The sequence below is a fragment of the Octodon degus genome, unplaced genomic scaffold, assembly GCF_000260255.1.
Source record: "Octodon degus isolate 3935 unplaced genomic scaffold, OctDeg1.0 scaffold00108, whole genome shotgun sequence".
Classification (NCBI taxonomy): Eukaryota; Metazoa; Chordata; class Mammalia; order Rodentia; family Octodontidae; genus Octodon; species Octodon degus.
Window position 1 is genome coordinate 4,599,369 of NW_004524684.1, and position 22,769 is coordinate 4,622,137.

A 22,769-nucleotide genomic window follows, 5' to 3' on the forward strand; every position below is an offset into this window, starting at 1 on the left:
TTATTATTATTATTATTATTATTATTATTTACTGTCTTTAAAAATATACATTAAGAGCTTGAAAAAAGTAATGTCCCTTCTATCTATGCACAAACTCCATCACAAATTTCACACGTGGTCCCGGTAAGCCAAAAGGTCTGTGCTGAGCACTGGGCTCAGAATGCACCTTGGCCTGGTTGTATGCCCCGGTGCTGCCCCAGGTCACTTTGCTGCAAAGTTACTATCATTACCCGCATGATGTCTCAGAGGTGTAGATTAATTACATTGTGCAAAGTTTAAGATTGTGTTGACAATAGATTTCATAGCAAAACCTCAGATACACTTTTAAAATTTAATTGTGGCAAGTATCACATTTCTAGGGCTAGATGGGGGCTCTGAGGGTAGTGAGGTCCCTCCCGCCTCCAGAGAGTTAAATCTCGACGTGGGCCTGGTCGTCAGACTCAAGGTTAGGCGGCACATTAAGTATCAGTGCACCACAGGGCGCCGTCCCTAAAGCCTCAAAAGTGTGCTGGGGTCCGCAGGTCTGAGAGCTGGACAGTGTTTTCTCTTATGCAACTAACATCTCAGTAACTTTGTGCAGCTGCTGTGCTCTAGGTAAACGGTTTGCATTTTACATACCCTCGATTAACTGAGTACGAAGAAATAAAATTGGCTTTCGCAGAAGAGAGCACATGGACGTGGGGGCTCTGCTCTCCCCTCGTCTCTGTCAGACTTTCACATGCACTAATAATAGTGCGTCTTAGATTTGCCCAACTCTTCTACACACGCACACATTTTTCATCTTCTCATTTGTCAGGCAGTGTGACACCAATATTGTGGAATTCATTATTCACCACACATTTCACTCTACGACATCTTACAATGTCTTTCTTAAAACTTCTTTCCAATCAGCAAATGTTAGAATCTGCATCTCTTGATTTGGAAACCTAGGGTGATTTTCCATGCCCCTAAATAAAGGCCATGGTTCCATAAACAGTGACTCCGTGTGTTACCTGAAGGAAACCTGAGACTTATGAATGAGGAGGCAGTAGCCACCGAGCATGGTGGAGCAGAGCACGCTCCTGCACAAAGGCGCCGTGCAGTGCGGTTTCTCGCTGAGGGGAGCAGAACACTCCTCAGAGCCCTTTTATCTTCCCCGCACAGAGGGGCTGTTGTGTGGGCCGCTGGCTTCTCGGTCTGCACACATCTTGTTTCTCTTACAAATACTTCCTCAAGTCAACATGGCTCTCTCGGTGCTCGAGCTCTTCTTTCAGTTACCAAGCTACAGAGGTGGGCAGACGGGTGGGGGATCACTAATGAATCCATCAATTCTCGGGGCCAAGTATTTTGAGGAAGGTGGCACTAGCCTTTCTGGAGATATGAAAGGAAGCCTGCTTGTCTTTCGGTTTTCCTTTAATGTGGACCACGCTAAGCTGGTGATTTCCTGTTTTTCCCAAAGACCTGAGGGTTGGCTGCCTCCTGGCTACTCACCTCTTTCCTCCTGTCTTTGTCTTTCTGTAACAGCCACTTGACAGAGGCCTGGGGGGACTTCGGGGAGCACTCAAGGAAAGTAGTGTTGTTCTTGACTCCATACTGAACAATTTCTGCTGCATTTCTGTAACCTGAAAAGTAAGAATAGAAGGGGGGAGGAGAGAGAGAGAGAGAGAGAGAGAGAGAGAGAGAGAGAGAGAGAGAGAGAGAGATTTGTGTATGCTCTTCCATATGGATGTCTATTGCTATAAAATTGTGATCCGATATATGAGCAAACAGACAGTAATCATTCACCAGCATTTATTATGCAGTGTGTACCTTTTGTGCTTAATAGAAAGAAAGAGAAAAGCAGGTACAGCCCTGTGGCTATGGAAGGCACATGTGCACAAGAATGAGTGCTTGCTAAGGATGGGATCTGACAACGCTTTGGAAACTCATTGGCTACAATGACCACGGTAGGTAGATTTTCTCAGCTGAGCACATGAGGATGTGACTTTAAGGAAGTTCAGTGTAACAAGCAGGCTTGTCCCGCCCCTATGCCCACACTCAGAGGCCCTGGCAGAGGACGGGGACCCAGGGCAGCTGCAGTGGACCCAGAGGCTGAACACAAAGTCTCTGTAGTCAAAAGAAACCAGAGGGAGTCCTGCTGGCTGCGTGACCATGAATGACCCTCCCATCTCGCTGATCCTACACTCTGCTCACTTCTAACACGTGGATGAAAGATTTCTGCACTTTTTAACAGAAGTAGGAAATCAGGCACAGAATTAGTATAATCACGTGGTGGTGTGAGCATCGAGTGGGTCCTCTTTCACAAGGCTGGGACAATGAAAGCCTCTACTTCAAGTCATTACATGAGAAATGACAGAAAAGCACTTAAGTCAGGTTTTTTTGTTTTTGTTTTTTTTTTTTTTTTGAAATTACACAGATTTTCTAAAACTTTTAATAATACAGAAACAGTGGACTGGATTTATTCCCTCAGTTCAGTGCATGGAACAATTAAGAAAAATCTGAATTTACTTGCTATAGTTAGGGCAGTTAGTACTAGGAATGTCATTCTTTTCTAAAGCAATGTCTAGGCATGAACAGGTCAGGAAGAGGTGTCCAGGTTGATTTGGACTACACATCTGCACCCTACCTGTGAGCCAGGAGAAAGTTCTGCCTGCAGAACCTGCTGGTTGATGGGGCTGAGGAGACGGGAGGGGATCAGTGAGGAGAGTTTGACCAGCAGGCTTCAGTGCGTCTGGACTGGAAGGGTGGGAGCAATGGTAAACCACATTGCCAACTGTGACTTCAGCAGGGCACTGTTCCCCACAAGACTGCCCCTGCAGCCAAGGGAGAAGCCCTGGGGGCCTGGCACTGGGTGATGGGATAAGCCAAATGGGTACACGCATGCAGTGGACGTCGTCCAGCTTTCAGCAGGAAAATAATTTCAAGATGAGAAAGGAAATTCAGAGTGAATCTTGAAGACATGCAGGTAAACGATAAAAGCCAGTGACAGAAGCACAGACTCACTTCTGTAGGGCATCTGGGGTAGCCAAATGAGTGATAAGTGCGTAAGAGCGCAGGAAGAGGTGGGTGGTCCGGCAGCACTACCGGGATGGGGAATTTCAGTTTAGGAAGATGAAAAATATTTGCTGACTCAGGGTGGGCATCACATGTGTCCTTGCTTCTGGAGAAATGCACATCTTCCAATGATTGAAATAATAAATTTTGTATTATGCACACTAATGTAATGCCATTCTATATGTCTTTCAACCCACACATTTTTTGCATTTAGCGCAGAGTCTACAGGGTCTACAGGGTCTCACTACTAGGTTGGACTTTAGTGATCCTCCTGTTTTTCAGCCTTGGAAGCATTGGGATTATAGGCATGCGCCACCACGCCCAGCCTCAATCACTGTCTCAGTTCGCCCCGGGGCGTGGCACGCTGGAGACTGAACCCAGGCTGCTGCTCTCTGCCTAAGCAGATGCTTTAATTCAGCGGACATTTTTAAGTGATCTTTTTGAAAAGGAAAACAGTAGTTAAAAATACTCACAATTATTGCTCATGTGAAAGACCTATCAGCTAATGTTCGTATGCCAGCTTCAGCAGACATATGTGGGCCTAGACACGGGCTGTTCGCAATTCTCAGTGCTCACACAAATAGCATGCGAGTTTTAATCATCATGAATTGGTACCAAAATTTTCATGCAGTGACTTTCTTTAAAATGAAATGGTGGAATGCACCGCGTGGTTTTCTACATGGAGACGTGCCGTGAGGCGAGATGCTTGCGGTCCCCGCCGCATACCTTTCAGATTAAACCCTCTGCACTGGGTCAGGGGATTCCCGTGTCTCACATCTTGCCTTCGGCTCCGCCTGTAACAGCAGAAATAAACAAAGAGGCTGAGAACCATCACTGCCCACCACACTCTGCTTAAACATTTCATTTTTAAGTTGGCAGGCATGGGATTGCCTGAGTTTCACTTTTTCAAAAGTAACAAACAAAATAGTGACAAACAAAATAGAAATGATACAGAATTTCACTAAACAGAATAAACAAATGTTATCATGCATATTGTTGTCTTCAAATTAGTTGTACAGATTACCAGATATAAGCATGGAAAGTTGGTCAAAAATTATTAAAAAAAAACTAGGGAGAAAAAAATTTCAGCATTGACAGAGCCTTTCAGTAGACCTGCAGAAAGCAGCGGTACAGCGAGCCAAGCCATGCCGCGCATGCACATTTGTATTTCTTTGTCCCTTTCTTCTTTCTTTCCCCCTTTCCACTTTCTTAAAGTCTGTAGAGCAGATGTAAGTGTCTGTCACTCTCACTCAGTGCCTCCAGAGCAGCGTGGGAAGTCGACACCACTTTTCCATCCGAATCAGTTCAGTCTTCCCAACCACCACTCCCGCGGATGGCTGGGTACCTGCTAGTGTCCACACTTCCCCGGCAAATGCTGGATTCTATAAGTAATTGTGTACAGTTTTAGTTTTCAAATAGTTCTTATAAATTTTATTTAGTTTGTTCAAGGCTCAGATATTCATCAAAATTTTCTAAAATGATAATTTCTAAGGTACAAACTCACTAGCCTCTTTCTTCTTACAAAAATTTTCTTAAATAAGCACACATTTTTTGAGAACTAACTCTTCCCAACACATTCCAGATACATTAATGTTCCTCAAACATGTGATATGGAGATAAAATATAGATTTAATATAAAAATCAAGCAACAGTTTTCCTTTACTAGAAAAAGTATTCCCCTTTCAACTTTTAATGTGGAAAATATTTCAAGTCTACAGAAAAGTGGAAGCCTGAGCAGAGCAAATGGTGCTGCACCTAGCTGCTTCTTTTTCCTTCTGTATTTAGGACAGGCTCTACAGGCTCTACAGGGTCTCCCTGCTAGATCGGACTCATAGTGATCCTCCTGTTTACAGCCTGCCAAGTGCTGGGATTACAAGTGCATGCCTCCATGCCCAGTCTCAATCGCAGTCTCAGTGTGCCCCATGGGCATATACAGAAATTCTTAAGTTATTCCTCTGGGCCAAGTTCACTTTACTCTCTCCTACATGTAAGCATGTAGTATGTATGCACATACCCAGAAGCCCTGAGAAGACCAGTTACAGATGTGTTTCTCTCCCTTACATGTGTTAGTGTATCCTACAACAGCAAGTTGTCTTCCCGTGTAGGATTTATTTATTTATTTATTTATTTATTTATTTATTTATGGTTTTGGCTAGCTCAGGCTGCCTTAAGGACGGGTCTGCTAAGATATGGGGAGCTGGGGATCGAACTGTAGTCCCCTGCACTTGACTCTGTTTGCCCCAGCAGGTGCTTAAACAACTGAGCTAGCCTGCAACCCCCTCCCCCCGTCTCCCTATGTACTGTCCCTGCACTGAAGATAATAAATGTATTTAATATCCTCTAATGTGCACTTGCATTAATGTCTCTGTAACTATCCTTAAAATAACTTTCAGAAATGTTTACACAGTTTAGGGATTTATTCAAGATTCAAGATTCAGTCTTTACATTTAGCTGTTTTCTATTAATAATTGAGGCATTTCATAAATTTAGTTACATTCTTCCTAAACTTTTCACTATTTACCTAAGATTTTAGTTACTTGCATTTAACTTCCTGAATCTTAGGTTCATTAAGTGTCTTAGTTTTAGTGGTATTATATAGACTCACAAATTAAAATGGAGCAACTGAAATCCATACAGCAAGACATCATGGGTAGGAACCAAAATCCATCCAACAAGACATCATGGGTAGGAACCAAAATCCATCCAACAAGGCATTATGGGTAGGAACTGGCTAGGTATGGAAGACTCAGAACTCATCAGATCTTGGGACTGCAGACTTAAATCCTTCATGATCTCTGAAGAAAAGTATGTATGAATGAACCTATCATTTGACTGGGTTGAATGGCAAATCTTCCTTTCTTATTTTTACCCATACGGATGAAATATTCAGAAAGGTGAACAAAAATATTAGAATGACATAGGGGTTATTAAACTTACAAAGTTAACCTCAGTCCTTAGTAATTTAATAATTCCCATTAAGGTTACAACAGTTAATGGTTTATGTACACACAGATGAGACACCTACTTAGGGAAACATGGATGCACGATTTTGTGTAATTTAAGTATACCTTTGTGTAAAAGTCACACACTCCTTAGGAAATTATGTATTTCTACATAGTCTTACACACAGAGTGGAGTAGTGACAACCATTCTCATGGGAGAACATACAGCCAATACTACATGGCAGAGCGGCTCCCATATCTGGCCTTGCAGCATTCTAATTGGTAAGCCCTGAAGCCACAGCATTATTTATTGCCCACCGACCACCTAGAACATGAATAGAGTTGCACTCTGGGGTGCTCACGGCTGATCTGGGCACCTCGGCCTTCCGGACAAGCAGTGCTTTTCCTCAGGGTGAAATTTACCATCCTGGATCAGCATAATGTGAGGGCTTAGTCACTGGCAGCGCCTAAGCCCCCAAAGCTGGGCATTCGCAGAAAGCCATAGTTACCACTTGGCTTAAAGCGCCTCAAGAACCTTCTGCTGGGGCAGCTGCCTGGAAGGCATCTGCGGAGCACAGGAAAGCCTGCTGCTAGGCACAGGGATGTTATATCACATATAGGATGTGGGACTCAGCCCCAACTGCCAGTGTTTTATCCGTGATAGCCAACTCCAACTCGTTGGGATAAACAATGAAATCATTGTCTTCTTGTGTCAAAGAGATATTTACTTGAAGATTGAACTGATTATCTTGTCTTAAAAATTCTAACTACATGGCTGAATCCAGAATAAATAATATGGGAGACTAAATTGCTATACAGACGCACAAATATTTAAGACACTTGAGAGAGAGCAAAGAAAATGTTTGGTTGTTTACTGTGCACCAAGTTCCTCTAAAAGTATAAACAATGGAGCAAATGCTGTCAACTTTATTCTTTCAGCATACGATCTCCACGGATTTCTGAGTACAACATATTTCTCTGTCTCCATGCAAAGGACGCGGTTTGCTTTTCATTCCTACGAACATTTCCAAGTGATCTTTGTACTGTAAACAGAGCAAATGGAATAATCCTGGATAAGGTACCACTATAAAAGAAAATAAACATGAGAAACTATCATCTTCATTACCTTGATAGCTAAAGAAAATAAATACCACAGGAGGCAATTTAGAAAATCATTGGTACTTGTAGCAAACATGCTCTGCATACTCCATAAGTACACTGTTAATTAAATTTGGAAAGAATTTGGAGCATTTAAATAGTAAGTATACTTTTTTTCCTTAAATTTCCAGTATGCTAGCCAAACATGAATATGAGTAGGCTCAGGCATTTCATATATTAAAATAACATTTCTAAGTACATGTCTGAACCTAGAATATATAACAATGGAAGCTCAGTTGCAGTATTGATGTAGATACACCAATATGTAAAACACTTGTGTGCACAGGGAGAAAGATCAGCGTGTGCACACTGGACACAATCATGGTCGAATTAAAGCACTGCTAGAGTGGCTCTAGACAGCTTTTTAAATGGTTACTATTTTCTTTTTTAACCCATGATGCATAGTTTAATATCAGATAGGACAATTTAGTAGGAAAGAGCAGCAACACAACTACAGTCCTTTGTGTGTGGCTTTAAAGAAGAGATCAGTAAGTTCATATCTGTGTAGTCAGAATGGTATTATGTCATAGGTTTTAATAAATGACTTAGCAACGGTACCTGAAGTTATGAGATGGACAATACAAGAACATTTCTTAGTAGAAACTTCTACAATTAAAAAAAAAAAAACCCTCAGATATGCAAGGATCATCTATCTATAGCATAGCATTTTACTTCTGTGTGCAAAGCCTACTCTGACCCTTCTCGCTCTGGCCCAGTCGTACCCTGGTCTTGGACTCCGCCCAGGCCCACTCCAGCCCCTTGTGCTCCAGGATCCCCACGCAGGCAGGTCAGTACTCTCAGACTCTAAACCCGGCTCACGTCCCCTGTCCCTGTGATGGAGCCTCTCAGCTACACGAGAGCCCTGGGAGCTCTGGCTTACGCTCTTGTTTTCTCCTGCCCTTCCTTTGCTCCTTCTCTGCAGTGCCGGTCCAGCCCGATCTGGCAGGCCCACTCCTGGATGGAGCTCTGGCGAGTCCCGCCTTACTGAGGCCCCTCAGCGCTGCACCCTCGCCTCGGAACCGCACGCCAGCCCACTCACCAGGCGGAGGCGGCCAGCGTGCCTCCTGCCTTCTCTGCCCTTTGAGGTCCATAGACCTTACTCAGTGTGCTCTGACGCATGAGAATTTTTTCATCTGTCCTTGCTGCTTTGCCTGTTTAGAGCATGTTACACGGAAATTTCCCGCTTTTGCTGGTCATGGCTGGTGTTACGTACCTATCATCGACAGTGCTGTTTGGACATAATTATGTGTTAAATTAATAGAAAAAGGAGCAAAATATTTCCGATATGCAAAAATGGACATATTTATGAATCTGATCATAAAAATGTATTTGTTACACAGAATAAGACCTATAAAATACCATCAACACAATGCTTTATCAAAGATCACTAATGTTCGGCGGACCCTAGGTCCCTGAGATGTCACCAGTGTCACCTTGCTGGTACCAGGAGAAGATAGGACATAGCAGTGACCTTGGTCGACCCCAAGTTCTGCATATTCTTGGTCATATAATTAATTTTTCTACTGGTATTTCCTGCGGATGGTAGAGATGGGAACAGCATTTCCTGCAGGCACCTTCGCTGAGATCTCAAGGGGCAGCAGGTGGCAGTCGGCCTGCTGTCCCCTCCTAAGCTAAACAAGAACCATATTCTCACTGCTCAAAAGGAAGAGGCCAAGACCTCATGATTTTGGCAGCAAATGGGCCCACGCTACCCACCACAGTGCTCGCAGGCACTTTCCTGCTCAGCAATGTCTCTTTTCCACTGACCCAAAGTGGAAGACACAGATTTAATTATAAAGTGAGTAAGCAGTGTAGGGATGTTGTAGACCTGTGACACAGAAGGATGCACCAAACACGACAGGCAAGAGGCATAGTTAGTTGGCAAAGCGAAGTGGCCGTGCAGGGAGGCGCAGTCCCCCAGCGGAGAGCTGGGACAGGGAGGGGGAGGATCCGCGCCAGCGGAGCAGGGCAGGATCTGCGCTTTGGCACCCGCACCCCGCTGCGTGGTGAGGGGAGCACTCCCTGGCTGGCTGCAGAAACCGGCACTCACCGCTTCCCGGTGGGGTAGAACCTGGAGCAGGCGTGGCCATCCCAGGCGCAGTACGGGTCCCTGGCCAGGCAGCAGTCCGCACAGGCCGAGCCGTAGATGTCACAGCGGTGCAGGGAGACTTGGGAAATCCCTTCGTTGGAGCTCACGTACAACTGTTGCTGTAACAGGAACGGCGCTGTTTATTTCAGATGTGGAAGTTAGAGGAAGACTTTCAGCAGGGACGCGTTATAATGCGCGCCCACGCCCACGCCCACAAAGCCCTGGACTCATTTTAACACAGGCTCAAAAGGAGCTGCAAAGCGCACGAGGGTAGAAAGCCAAAATAAATAGATCTCCCTCCCAACACGCCTGCAGCATTCCCACTTTCTGGCTACGGGGAAAGCTCCGAGCTCCATGCAAAAGGCGGTGAGCTTGAGGCTCTGGGATGCCCAGTCCGCTGGGAGCCGGGCTTGTGAAGTGCAGATCTAAATTCTGGTGCTTTCCTTCCCTTTGAGTACTGTCTCTCTGCAGACCACAAGGCAGCCTGCTTCCTCTTCAACCCTGGCAAATCATTACTCTGTAAATTTGAAAAATGCCAGGTTTAAAATAAAGGGCACATTATGTTTAGAAGGAAAAAAATAGCATCAGATTAAAAACTTTTTGTTGTATCTTGAGAAGCAGCATATTACTCATTAAAATGATTTAAAATCACTTAGAGAAATCTTGGCATTTATATTTAAACATATCTTGAAATCCCTGCATGATCCACAATCTTTATCTGCTGGAGAAGTCATGAATAAATATCTTATCCTTCTTCACTTGCCCAGGATAGAAACCTTGGAAGCCGGCAGCTCCTAAATGGTTAGCAGGCAGAGGACCTGAGTGGATGTCTGTAAGGGACACTCCTTATTTGCCACAGGAGCAGCATTTTGTGACTCACGTGAGCACTGTCCCTAAGGCTGACCCATGGACTGACGGCAAGAAGTGAGACGGACATCCCTGTCCCCTACAAAAGTGTACACTTAGGAGTTAAATGGAGCCAAGCAGATGCCTACAATCCCAGCACTCATGGAGACTGGAGCAGGAGGACTCTGAATTCCAATTCACTTTGGACTAGCTAAAGATCCATCTAAAAGTGAAAAGGAGAAAGGCCTGGGATGTATCTCAGTACGAAGTCCCTGGGCTCAATTCCCAGCACCTAGTGTGTGTGTGTGTATGTGTGTGTGTGGTGAAACTATGGGTGTGCCATTATTCACCAGACTCTGGGGGCTACCAACCAGCTTCCCGGGGTCCAGTCTCGGGCCGGCCTGCTGTGTAACTTCTCTGAATCTCAGCTTCTCAAGGGGAAAGGTGGAACAACACAGATTTTATCCTGCGGGGTGTTTGTAAGAGACGTATGTGGAGTTTCTATCCCACAGAATGCTCTCACTGGGCCTTAGCTCATAAGTGCTCAATAAATATTAATAACAATATTAAGTAAAAATCAATTAGCAAAAAGATTAACTCACATGTTTTCGCTTGAATCTTATTCAAATCTACTTCAAATCTACTATATTTAGTGAACTATTGCTTTCAGATCAATTGATATTTTTTTCTGAATTTTTGCTGAAATAGATGGTTCCCTCATTTAGACATTCAAATGCCATGAAAACAGCCACTATTTGTGCAATAACCATTTGTACAAGAAAATTGGAAATAAATGACTGTTAAGTAAATAAAATAATCACTCAGGGAATGTACTAGTTTCATTAAAATTTTAAGGCACCTGAGTGTGAGAAAGTCTTAGGTATTTTTTTTCTAGAGAGTTTCCATTTATTATTTCCACTATGTTCTGCTATATAGAACACAAAACTAAATTGACAATAAAGGTATAAAATGAATAATGAAACAGTTTGAGTATTAAGAATGGTACTAAATTCTTGGTATTTAAATATGCATAATGCATACTGCATAATTTGTAGTCCTCTCACATGAAAATCAACGCATTGCAAAGTTTTGTGAATAAACTCCTAAGAGTCAAATAATTACCCTTCCTAAGTCTAATAGATTGAATGAAGCATTTTAGATGATCTACAATATAAGATGTTGAACACAGAAGTCATAGTTCAGCTACCAATAGGCTGAAACCTCTCATTTTGGGGCAGACTACCATGCCATGTGGACAGGTTTGCGTCCACTGTGGTTTGCTCAGACACTTTCTCTTTCCATTAAGCCAGAGTAAACACACCACGGTTTCCCTGCTGACTTCAAAGACCATTCTGACTGGGAATCAGCTCCCTAGGACATTAGGCAGCGTGACAAATGGCTTCTGGTGAATTGGGACAGTGTTTGTCATGCACCGTGCAAACATTTTTACAGATGAGGTCTTCAGTGCCATTGTACCTTATTTAGTTTTCCTCATAAAATGTGGTCAAGTAGAACTGGCATACTACACGACAGACACTTGGTGTAACAGATCAGTGATGGTGAGGAGAACTACAATTATATAATCAGTTGTGCAAACATTAAACCTTTATTATCTATTCCAAGAAAAATAGGTCTCAGGTTCTCCCAGACAGCGTTTGCAGAGGAGTTGCTTTATTTTAGGCAATTCTTACACATTCACTTGTTAGCAGAAAGGGCACTCACACAGATGGAGAGCCCTGCATCGGAGAAGGTACAGGATTGTCCCGCATGCCTGGCCAAGCTGGGGTTCACATGCATGTCAGCCCCACCTGGAAGCGCAGGCCACCCAGACTGTGCTCCTCTGCCCCTTAGACCTGTGGTTGAAGAAATGCCTCCAGAACTGGAGACTGTGCCTGGCCACTCCTGTCCCTGGCCATCGCATACGTGCCCGCAGAGGCACAGTTAGATTACTTAGAGCACCCCGATAAGCACACTCAAACCGTTCTTCCTCAAATCCTGTCCCCTTAAATTTAAGATGCTTAATTCTTCTGACATTTACAGACCCTAGGAAATAGGAGTTCTCCAAAACTAACCAGTAAAGAAGGGCATCACACATTTTCTTCTCTTTCTTTCTTTTTTTCTGTGTTTTGTATTTAGTATATGGTCTACAGAGTCTCACTACACAGATTGGGCTTGTAGTGATCCTCCTGTTTTCAGCCTCTCAAGCACTGGGCTTACAGGCACACCCCTCCACACCCGGTCTCAATCAAAGTCTCAGTGCGCCCCAGGGGAAGGGCGTGCACAGCATGCCGGGGATCGAACCCCGCTCCCTGCACCCAGCTAAGCAGGTCCTTTAATCCACTGAGCTAGCTGGTCGGCCCTGCACATTTCACACAGGGGAAAGCAGCAGGAACTGAGAGGAGCACTGAGGCTTACCTGAGCCCCTGGGGACATCGTGCTGTTCCAGTAGCCCAAACATTATGCTAAACTCTTCCCTCAGAAAGACTATTTTTATTTTAGTTGGCTCACACACTATAATACTTGAGAATGTAGGATATACAAAATGTTGGAATATCTTTCTGTATATCTTTTCTGCTCTCATGAACCTTTATACAAAAATGAGCCTATTCGAGCTTTTCTTAAAAGCTAGTGAAGTATGCATCACAATTAAAAGTGTTTTGGTAATATCATTTAAAAAGTATTAACTATTTTGTCAACACTAAAACTAGATTTTCAGAAGTTATGAAATGACTCACAGGAAAGCAAAACACTTTATTATGCAAAGAACAAAAAAGGGGTTAGTCCTTACCTTCTTGGGTGAGATTTTCATAGTTGTTATGGGAACACGATTCTAAAAGATAACAAAACACCATGTTAGTTGCTCTTGTATTCTTGAAAAATATTTTAAATTCAAATAAATGATATTTTAGGTAAAAATTCAAGAAAATCATTTTTTTTTCTGAGCACACACACCTGAATAAAGCATGTTTTCCTCTTTGGGGACCAGGGATGGACTAGTTATGTAATGCATGGGAGCGAAAAGGAACAGTTATAAGTCACCATCTACACCATGTTGGCGTGAGAAAACTCGGAGATAATTCGAAACTGCGTGTTGGAACAGTGAATTTAGGGCGCCTGGGCCTGCGGCCTGACCCCACACCACAACCCTCGGCCAAAGGCACTGGTGTTTGCCTGCCGTGTGTGGTTTTGGGAAAGATGGATTAGGCTGAACTGTGCTAATTAATTCTCATTGTTGAAAACTGCGAACATTAGCTGCTTCAATTGGATTTCGGCGCAAGGGATCTAAGCCTTTGCAGAAGGTGGCATAAAAGCCTGAGGCTATTTGCGCTGCGCAGTGTCTGGTTTTCTAGACACTGCCGTTGGTCTCCGCAGTCTATCAGCACAACAGAGAGGAGGGCTGGCCCACGCGGGCGCACTGTTTCTTTGGGAGCCCTTGGCAGTGGGTCGTACACATTCGGTTATTTTTACCCCACTCAGGAAACGTGACCCAAGCACCGCGATGAGGGCGGCACTAGGCTTGGTAGCTGCGTCTCCGGCTCGTTCTGCGGATCACAGGCGCTCTCGCCGCTCTCCGGGCTCATGCCCTCGCCTGGCGCATTCTGGCCGACTCTCCTTCCGCGGAGAGCTCGCTCGTGCCGCTAGCAGCCGCACAGCTCACGCTGCAGGTCATCAGCAGTTCTCACTTGACCAGAACAACTCCCTTTGCTTTACGAATTTTCCACAGCACGTATGTTTGGGTTTGTGTCAGTCTCACTTAATTAACATTTCCTGATAATAAAAAATGATGTCTCAGTATTAAAAATGAAGTGCTACAATACAGACTTCCTGCTATCTTCAAGGAAGCCTCAGAATGGGGTACATCCCATTAGCTTGGCCAGTATGGCAGTCACTATTAGGTCGAACATGAAGTGTGTGTGTATGTGTATGTGCGCACATGTGTTCCTGTGTGTGTTTGTGTGTAAAATGCAATTTGGGTTAATGTAATGAAATAATTAATTTCTTTCCAAAGCAAAACTACTTTGTAAAGCAACTGGAAAAACTACTTGAACACAGGGAATTAATATTATGAGCACAAATCTAGTGTCTTGATTTCAAAGAACCTGAAGCCAATACATCTAGCATTGAAAATTAAAAGCATAATAACATATAGGGAAATTAACCAGCACTTTTCAGTTTTTTATTTGACTTGATTACCATTATTTTTATTTTTAAAATTTATTAGCAGAGTCTAACAGCGTTACCCCTTAAGCACTTAATGTGGTTACTGACTCAGTAGTGTTAGCGACCACTGAAATGCATATGCATGAGTCAAAACACCCGGAACCCACTCAGGGAAGCACAGCAGCTCCCTGCGCTGGCAGCCTTCTGCTCCCAGGAGCTCCTAAGTGTCACTGCCACTCCGTCCTGGGCTGTCTCAGGCTTTTGTTGTCCCCGAGCCACTGTCTCCTGATTGGCTTAGTTGGAAAAAGAAGGATTGGGGCCATGCCAACAGTTCTTTGCAGCTCTAGTAACTCCTCCGTACTGTGTCAGTCACATCTCCAGGGCACCCCTTGAACCACAGCAATGGATAATTAGTGGAGCAAAGGGCGAGCAGGCCAGCATAAGCCCACCCTCTTGGCTCACGGGTTCATAAAGAATGAGACTCTGCCCTGAGCACTTGAAAACTTGGAGACCTGAACTTCCCCTGAGTACCTGTTCTCTGTGTTGTACTATTCTTTTTTGTTTTAAATTCAAAATTCTTTTCTTTTTTTTTTTTTTTCGGAACCGGGGATTGAACTCAGGCCCTTGCGCTTGCCAGGGAAGCGCTTATTCCACTGAGCCATCTCCTCAGCCCTTAAATTCAAAATTCTAAGGTAAGAAAAATCATAATTCTCATGTTTTAGTAGCATATGAAGAGTTAAGTGGGAAGATACATTTGTTTTATTTAGTGACATTTGAAGTAAAGACAATAAAACAAGATAAAATGCAGTTTTGTCAAAATAATTGTTTACAAAAAAATGAGAAAGCTTATCTAGCAATCAACTATAAGACATTTGCGTCTCAGAGGCTGGAGAACCAAATGACTAAGGTCTTATCATAGCAAAGTCTTCCAGGCCTTGACCACAAGAACTCATTTAAAATAATAATAATAATGGCAAGCAAAATTCTCCAAGTTGGGATGACAGCTGGGGGAAAAGTTACCCTTTTATGTTAAGACAACTTACAGTGCAAGAAAATACTTCACCAAAATATTTGTTTTAGATCTCTCATTTTATCTGATGTTTTCCTACATGCAAAATTTATAACATTCATTTATTTGATCTTCTATCCAATATTTTTTTCCTCCCAAGTGGCTGTAAGGTTAGAGACACATTCATCACGCATGCTCTGAGACCAAGAGATGCTCAAACCTTGAACACTTCCAGTTCCTCCAGAATGAGCTCGCCCCTGGCAGAGCCGTTGGTCGGGAGAACGACGACCTTCTGAACGGTGCCCCGATCTAGACAGAAGAGAAAGACGTGCAGGTTACAGGAGAGATGCTGCGGCAGAAGACTGGAGAGGAGAGTCTCATTTATGTAAGAACGTAGTCGCCACAAAGACACGATATATATATATATATATATATATATATATATATATGCTAGCATCAGCACTGATTTTATTCCCAATCTTACATACTTAAATTCAGACTACATAAAACTCAAACTCTACAAGCATCTTACATTGAGGAGGTCTTTTCATTGGGTATATCCATAACTACAAGAGGCAAAAGAATTCCAGTTGTCTTAAATTGAAAGTCATAACAAGTTTATAGTCTTCAGGTATGATGCTTATTTTTTTTTTGTTTATTGTGTCAGGATATAATTTATTTCTCCAATTTAACATTGTAAGTTATCATTCACACCATTGTGCTAACATTGCTACATAGTAATTTGATTATCTGGAGAAAGATTACTGTTACAAATGCATTTTTATAATAAATGTATAATAAATCATTAGCACTGGAAAACTTGCATTTGAGCTGCAGATAGGAGAGAATTTAGACCTGGTAAAATGTTTCAAAATAAGATTGAAAGGAGAGAGGCAATATAACTGTGGTTTTATTTCAGGGGTGGATACTTATTTATTGAATAGTTGTATGTTCTCCACAGTGGTGTTTATCACTAGGCAATGTTTTGGTAAATATTTTTAAGATACAGGAGAAATTTTGAAACTGGGTGGGTCAGATAAACTACAAACTACAAAAATATGAGTAAAATACAAATTTTGGAAGAATTGTACCTGATCGTACTTTACTCATATTTTCCAGAAACTTCCCAAAATAGAAATCCCCAAATAAGCATGATACATACAGAAAATATCATTTGTCATGATTTGTAATTAGTTTCATATAGGCATATAAGCACTTTCTTTTTGTCTTTTTGAGATAGGGTCTCTATGCAACTCAGGCTGGCTTTGAAGCCTAGGCTGGTCTTGAGCTCATGACGACCCTCCTGCCTCAGCCTCTCCTGAGTGCTGAGGTTACAGGCCTGTACCACCGTGCCCTGCAGCGTCCATGAGCTTATGAGTATACTACTGTGCCAATCATACATTTTGAGTTTAAAACAAACTTGATGAGGTTTAGTCATATGATATTGCAGCAAATTTGTGAATGGTTTGGTAAAGTAAAAAATGTATTTACTTACCAAACTATACCCTTATTAAAATGTTTAGTGAGGTGCATCATACCTATCATTGAATCATCATACCTATCTTAAATTGTAACTGAATTTATAGTGTATGAATAAGCATTGTTATTAATTGATAATGGAACACTTATAGGTTACCTTATAAAATGTCAATAGGATGACTTGAATGAAACTGCACAGGACTTTAGAGCTAGGACTCCTGTCATGGCTGGTATCATAAATCTCAAATATCTCTCCTCAGCTGACTCCTAGTCACGTGCAGAATTAGCTCCTACATGAAGGATCGTACTTGTGCTTACAGTGTGCACCATATAGGCTTCATCAAGAGACCCAAAGTTCTTAGTTCATAACAAAAACTCATCTTTAGAGGAATGTAAATTTAAAAAGTTAAGACCTCCTGAAGGATGTATTACAGTGGAAGAGCAGGACCCACAGAACGTCAGAACAGTCCGAAAAACTGAATCCCAAAGTCTTACAAGCTTTAGGTACAATTTAAAAGTCCAGTAGTGTCTCCATTGCACCAAACAGGTCCTTGGGATCCGTCCTGGTAGTAATGAGGTTTACATTGGCAGCTAAGAATATAAGTAAAAATCAGAAAAGGATACAGCCCTTGGGGACGTCAGGTAGAGACACATCACACTGGATGAATGCGGTTGGAGGTGACCCAGCTTCTATGAACAGCAAGCAAAACGTACAGAGAAGCTATCCAGGGGATCACAGCCCGCCATGAAACCAGCCAGAAAGCCATGAGCTTGGAGCGACGACAGGGGTCTCTGCGGGGCGCTGCATGCGCGTCTGCTCCCGAGGAATGCAAGCTGCCTGAGCAGCCGGCGGGCCACGAAGGAAAAGAACCAGAAAGACCAAAGGGCAAAATCTCCACGTCAGATTATCATAGAAACCACACTCTCTTCTTGCCAAAAGCAGCCACAACAGAGTTGTGTGTTCCTTGTGTGGTCATGACTGATCTCTACGACAGCGATAGCTTCTCTTGTGCTCACGGTGCATAAAGGCTGAGGACTCCCAGAGACCCAAGAAAGTGCGCAGAGTACACCCTGGTTGGTGAGTCTCGGTCACCCCACATGCTAACATACATCAGTACACGCTGGACACAGAAGCACACATAATTAAAAACAAAAAACAAACACTGAAGCACTCTCTAATGAGAAAACTAGCTTTGAGACTTTAATCCACAGTTTTAACTTATTCCAAGTGCTACAGTTTACACTAATTGTCATTGTCTGAAGGCACCCACAATAAAAATACTTCCATGCTATCCATAAAATACTGCCCAAAAAAGAACTATGACATCGTGCTACTAAAATAATGAGTCAAAGCCTGTTCTGTTACATTCACAATAACAGATAGAATTCCACTATCTTCAATTTGTTTTTCTTATTTTAGATATTTTTTAAATTGTTGGTATTCCCTGGATGGAAAACAACTTTTATGGTAGTGTTAGGTGGTACCCTGCAGTACTAAATAAATAAGTCAACTCTGGTTACCTTCTGTCCATTCTTACTTATTGATTCAATGAGAAAGTATTGGGCGCCTCCAGCGAGTCAGACAGTAAAATGGGAAGATAAATAGGCAGAGAATGCAGACTTCAGGGTCTAGAATTTATGGTTTTTTGAGAAGCATGTTCCCATTAAAACGTTAGTCACTGTGGGCCGGCATTCCAGGATGGCCATAAAACTCTCCATTACTTATGTCTACTTAAAGTCGTTGTGTGCGCTTTCATTTGAGCACGATGATACAGTTATCAAATGTCTTCCTTGCAGGGGGCGATGAGAATGGTATCCCTTGAATGCACTCAGAATGATAAATCTTTCTTCTTGTTCTCTAGAACTGGGATGTTGCTTTCCTATCTTAGGAAAACCACTGACCAGCAGGCTTCGCTTTTTGCCACCAGCCTGGCTTAGTTTGTGTATAACATAAAAAGAATAACTATAACTTCTGCAATAAATATGTTACTAGAGTCTTTCCAGAATCCTTGCCCATTTGCTTAGAAAGTACAACCCAAGATAGCTCTCAGAAACAACCTCGAGCTCTCAGTCTTCCTGTTGAGGGAAACACTCCCTCCCGTGGTTCTGGGGAGATCCAGTGATAACCATGTCCAGTCTGCAAACCAGCAAGCCACACCCTGCCCTGTCCTGGAATTAGCAAAGCAGAAGCATCTGTAGCAGGGTCTCAGCCAGTGTCCTCAAGGGGGCGGGGCTGAGATTATACGGGAGCATTTGGAATATAGCCAAGCAAAAACCTAAGAGATGTGTGAATGTGTGCTATCACTGTACTACAAATTCAACTCTGAAGGAGCCACATTCTGTATCTTCTAATGGGCTCAAGCTTTTCTTTAATTTCTGTGAAGAGTGTGGTCTGAATTAGCTGACAGATTTCTGATGAGTTATACAAATGATACCTGAAATTGCTTGGCATGGCATTGGTTGCATAGGTTTCCCCCAGGGAATAGAAATAGAAGTCAGCTTTAAGTTCCAGCTCTTCTACTTACTCAGGTCCCCACTGTTCTGGAGCCTTTGTCTTTTTCTGAACCTCAGATTCTTTTCTGTGAGCTGTCGGCAGCGCGTCCCCTACCACAGTAGCCCACGGCTGTGTGATCAGCCAGCTCTGCGCGATGGCTCACACTATGCAAAGCTATGTGCAAAGACAGCAGCGGGTGCATCAATCCGCAGGAGCAATTTCCATTGTCTTTTGTTTCATTAAGTACTGAAAGAAAATTCTTTAAATAACTTCTTCTATGCCCATGTATTTTATGCTTTCTAGGTTTTGTTTTTATTTTTTTTTCCAAAATGCAACTGAGTACAACATAAATCCAGGAAACTCTGGCCCCGACCCCTGGCTCTGATTTGGATCATTTCAGACAGGCACTATTGTATAACCAGCGCCTTAGAATTCTTAATAATTATTTTCACAAAGGACACTGAATTTTCATTGTTATTATGCCCGACCAGTTGTGAGGCCAGTTGTGATCCTGGTAGTTGGGATAATTCCAGGCTTTATACCAGGCATGGTGCAGCCTTACCCATCTAAGTGAAGACAAGTGCAAATGTTATTCCAGCGCTTACCTCGTGTTTCTCTGTCCTCACCACAAGGCCTTATCCATCAACCCAGGCCACCCAGCACACAAGCTGAGAAATAAATGACTATCAGAATCAACTCTAGTGTTGTCGGTAATTAAAGTATGATGAAACCAAAATCACAGCCGAGAAATGGAGATCTTCCTTCAGTATAATTGATTATAATTTTCCAAATCTATTTAATGCTCATTAAAATAAATACATTTTTAAAGTCAAAGATGAACTACAAAAATCTCTTGCAAATCAGAAAAGACGGCCGTCATTGAGAAATTAAATAAGAACAAATGTTGGGGAAGGTGTGGGGCAAACCAACGCTTCTATACTGCTGGTGGACATGTGAACTAGGAGAGCCTTGGTGGGAACCAGGGTGGAGGGTCCTGAAAAAACTAAGAAAGGAAATCCCACCGGACCCCGCTGCTCCCCTGGCAGGCATCTTCCGCAAAGCATTAGGGTTACCACAGCAGAGTGATAGCTGCCGGGCTGCGCAGTTTATGAGAGCGAAATCTTGGAATCAGCCCGTGAGTCCGTCAGCACAGAATGGATGAGGACACGAGGTCCTTGCACACAGTGGAGCACCTCTCTGCCACTCTCAAAGAAGGACAGACTTGAGTCATTTGTAGGACAGTGGACACTCTGAGGCCAGCCTGCTCCGTGACGTACAGCAGACTCACCAGCTCAGACATCACACGGTTTGTCTTACATGAGAAACCCACAATAGAAACAAAGAGCAAAATAAAAGATAGATAAGCGGCTGCAGGAAGAGAGATCTGCAAATGGGAAGAAATCCAGAGAGGGAGACAGAGGAAGGGGCGCCCCGGGAGGGGTGGAAAGACAGAGTGAAGCATGCGGTGCACAGGCAGCAACTGCCCACGAGAAGGTGATTGCTATGCACTAGAAATAGGTGTTAGTAAAAATCGATAAATTTTAAAAATGTTTTGCAAATGAAAGCTTTGAGCATCCGCCTGATGTGTGACCAGAATCCTCGCACTGTGACTCTACGATCGCCTCTCACCGATGGGCTCTGCGCCATCCGCACTTAATCCACGTCAGTTCCTTGTTTGCTTACCAAACTGTCACTATGTTCTTTTAGTAGTAACTTTTAAATTTCAGAACAAAGTCGAATCATGATATACAAAAATCTTTCTTTTTCACTGCATCTACTTTGCAAAAATGGTATTTCTACCTGGCATGCCCTGTTATGTAAGAAGTCCATGTGCTTCTGACTAGGCCAGAGAGCAGCACCCCACTGCGGGTCTCCAGAGGGCAGCTGGAGCCTGTGGCGGCATCAGCTCTCAGGCATGTGGGGCCCAGACGGCTCTCAGGGGCCTGTGTACGAGGAGCAGCCTTGGAAAGGCAGTGTCAGGAAAGCGGGCTTCGCTTGCCTCTCGCAAAGGCGCTGATGGTGGGGTGTGCGGAGGGTCACATACACAGCAAAGTGCTGGGTCGGTGAAGTTAAAGGGTCTCTTGCCGCCCAAACATTCAGAAAGGCCAGCTCTCTGGGTCCTATGGAAAATTACCTCAGAGGGTGACTGTCAAGGGAATTCGCTGATACTGTTAATTTCACCAGGCTCCTTCGCACCTTGAGTCCTGTTCCGTTCTGAAAATAGTTTTGCAGAGTGTGGCTTTCAGCTTACCTCACTCAGAGACACCTCGTGAGTTTATTAAATGTACAGATACCAGTTCTGATGTCAGACCACAACTCAGAATTTTTTTAGAAGTCCTGAATATGAATAAGCTCAGAGGGAAGCAAATGTGTGCCCTAACATTTGAGAGTTGTAAGGGATGGTGTCAGTAATTCTCCTAAGCTGCTTCACTTGATAGCTGTCTATAGTTGTTAGAGAAAGTTACCAGTTACCTTGTCTTTTCATATAATTTTTTTACTTTTAATTTATTTGTTTGAATTTAGCTAAAATAGTATACTTTCTACTATTGTGAAAAACAGCTTATTTTCAATATAATAAAATGCTATGCAAAGTCCCAAGCAAAATTATTGTAAATAAGTTTTAGGTATACTGAAAATTAAAATATATACGTCTATGTTATTTATGACATCATGAAAAGAACACCAGATTTACAAACATGAAAATGAATCACAAAAGCTAGAGTTGGCATGGACATAAGGACAAGAGAATTTCAAATGCTTCAGATAGAAATGTCACATGCAGATTCGGAGCTCAATGTGACCATTGTTTGAGGGAGGAACTGACCCCAGATTGCTCTGGGGACAAACTGCAGGAAGTGCTTCCTTCTAAATATGGACAGCAGGTGCTGTGCAGCCAAAGGAACAGTAAGCACACGCTCACCTCATGCCTGCAGCTGGTCACATCTGAGCAGTGCCCCGCAAAAGCTCTTGACATCTGGCTGTCACTAAAGCTTCAGCTTTTAAGGGAAAACCCTGCATTCTAGGTTAAGGTCTGTCTTAGGCTCTCCCTGATAAAACCTACAAACAAGGTCTGGTAAGACACGAAAAGGAATTTGGACTTGGAGTTCTGTATCATTGACAGGACTAACGTTGAGCCTGTGTTTTCTTTTCTTTTCTTTCTTTCTTTCTTTCTTTCTTTCTTTCTTTCTTTCTTTCTTTCTTTCTTTCTTTCTCTCTTTCTCTCTTTCTTTCTTTCTTTCTTTCTTTTTTGTGGAACCAGGATTGAACTCAGGCCCTTGCGCTTGCCAGGGAAGCACTTATTCTACTGAGCCATCTTCCCGGGCCTAGGCCTATGTTTTCTAACACAGAGCAAAGAAAGATCACATTCAAGGTGGCCAGTGGAGCAAGTGTTTGCTATAATAACCAGTAACATTTAGAGGAAGAGGAGGAAATCCAAGACCAGGATCTACCCAGGACGTCGTGCATGCTTTCAACACAATGATGATTTATCAAACAAGAATGAAGGCAAATGTGGTCAAGCATAAAGAAGCGTAAACAAGTCAAAGTAGCTCAGATGTC

General features: G+C 43.0%; 1 protein-coding gene across 1 annotated transcript in view; it reads right to left on the reverse strand.

Annotated features, from left to right (window-relative positions):
• Sema3c (semaphorin 3C) overlaps positions 1-22,769 on the reverse strand; it is a 146,797-nt gene that overhangs the window by 5,603 nt on the left and 118,425 nt on the right. The window contains exons 13-17 of the mRNA XM_012516494.2: positions 15,459-15,547; positions 12,857-12,898; positions 9,184-9,341; positions 3,760-3,827; positions 1,471-1,601 (exon numbers count right to left, since the gene is read on the reverse strand). Of these exons, the coding sequence (XP_012371948.1) occupies positions 1,471-1,601; positions 3,760-3,827; positions 9,184-9,341; positions 12,857-12,898; positions 15,459-15,547 (488 nt within the window). The remainder of the gene's footprint in view (positions 1-1,470; positions 1,602-3,759; positions 3,828-9,183; positions 9,342-12,856; positions 12,899-15,458; positions 15,548-22,769) is intronic.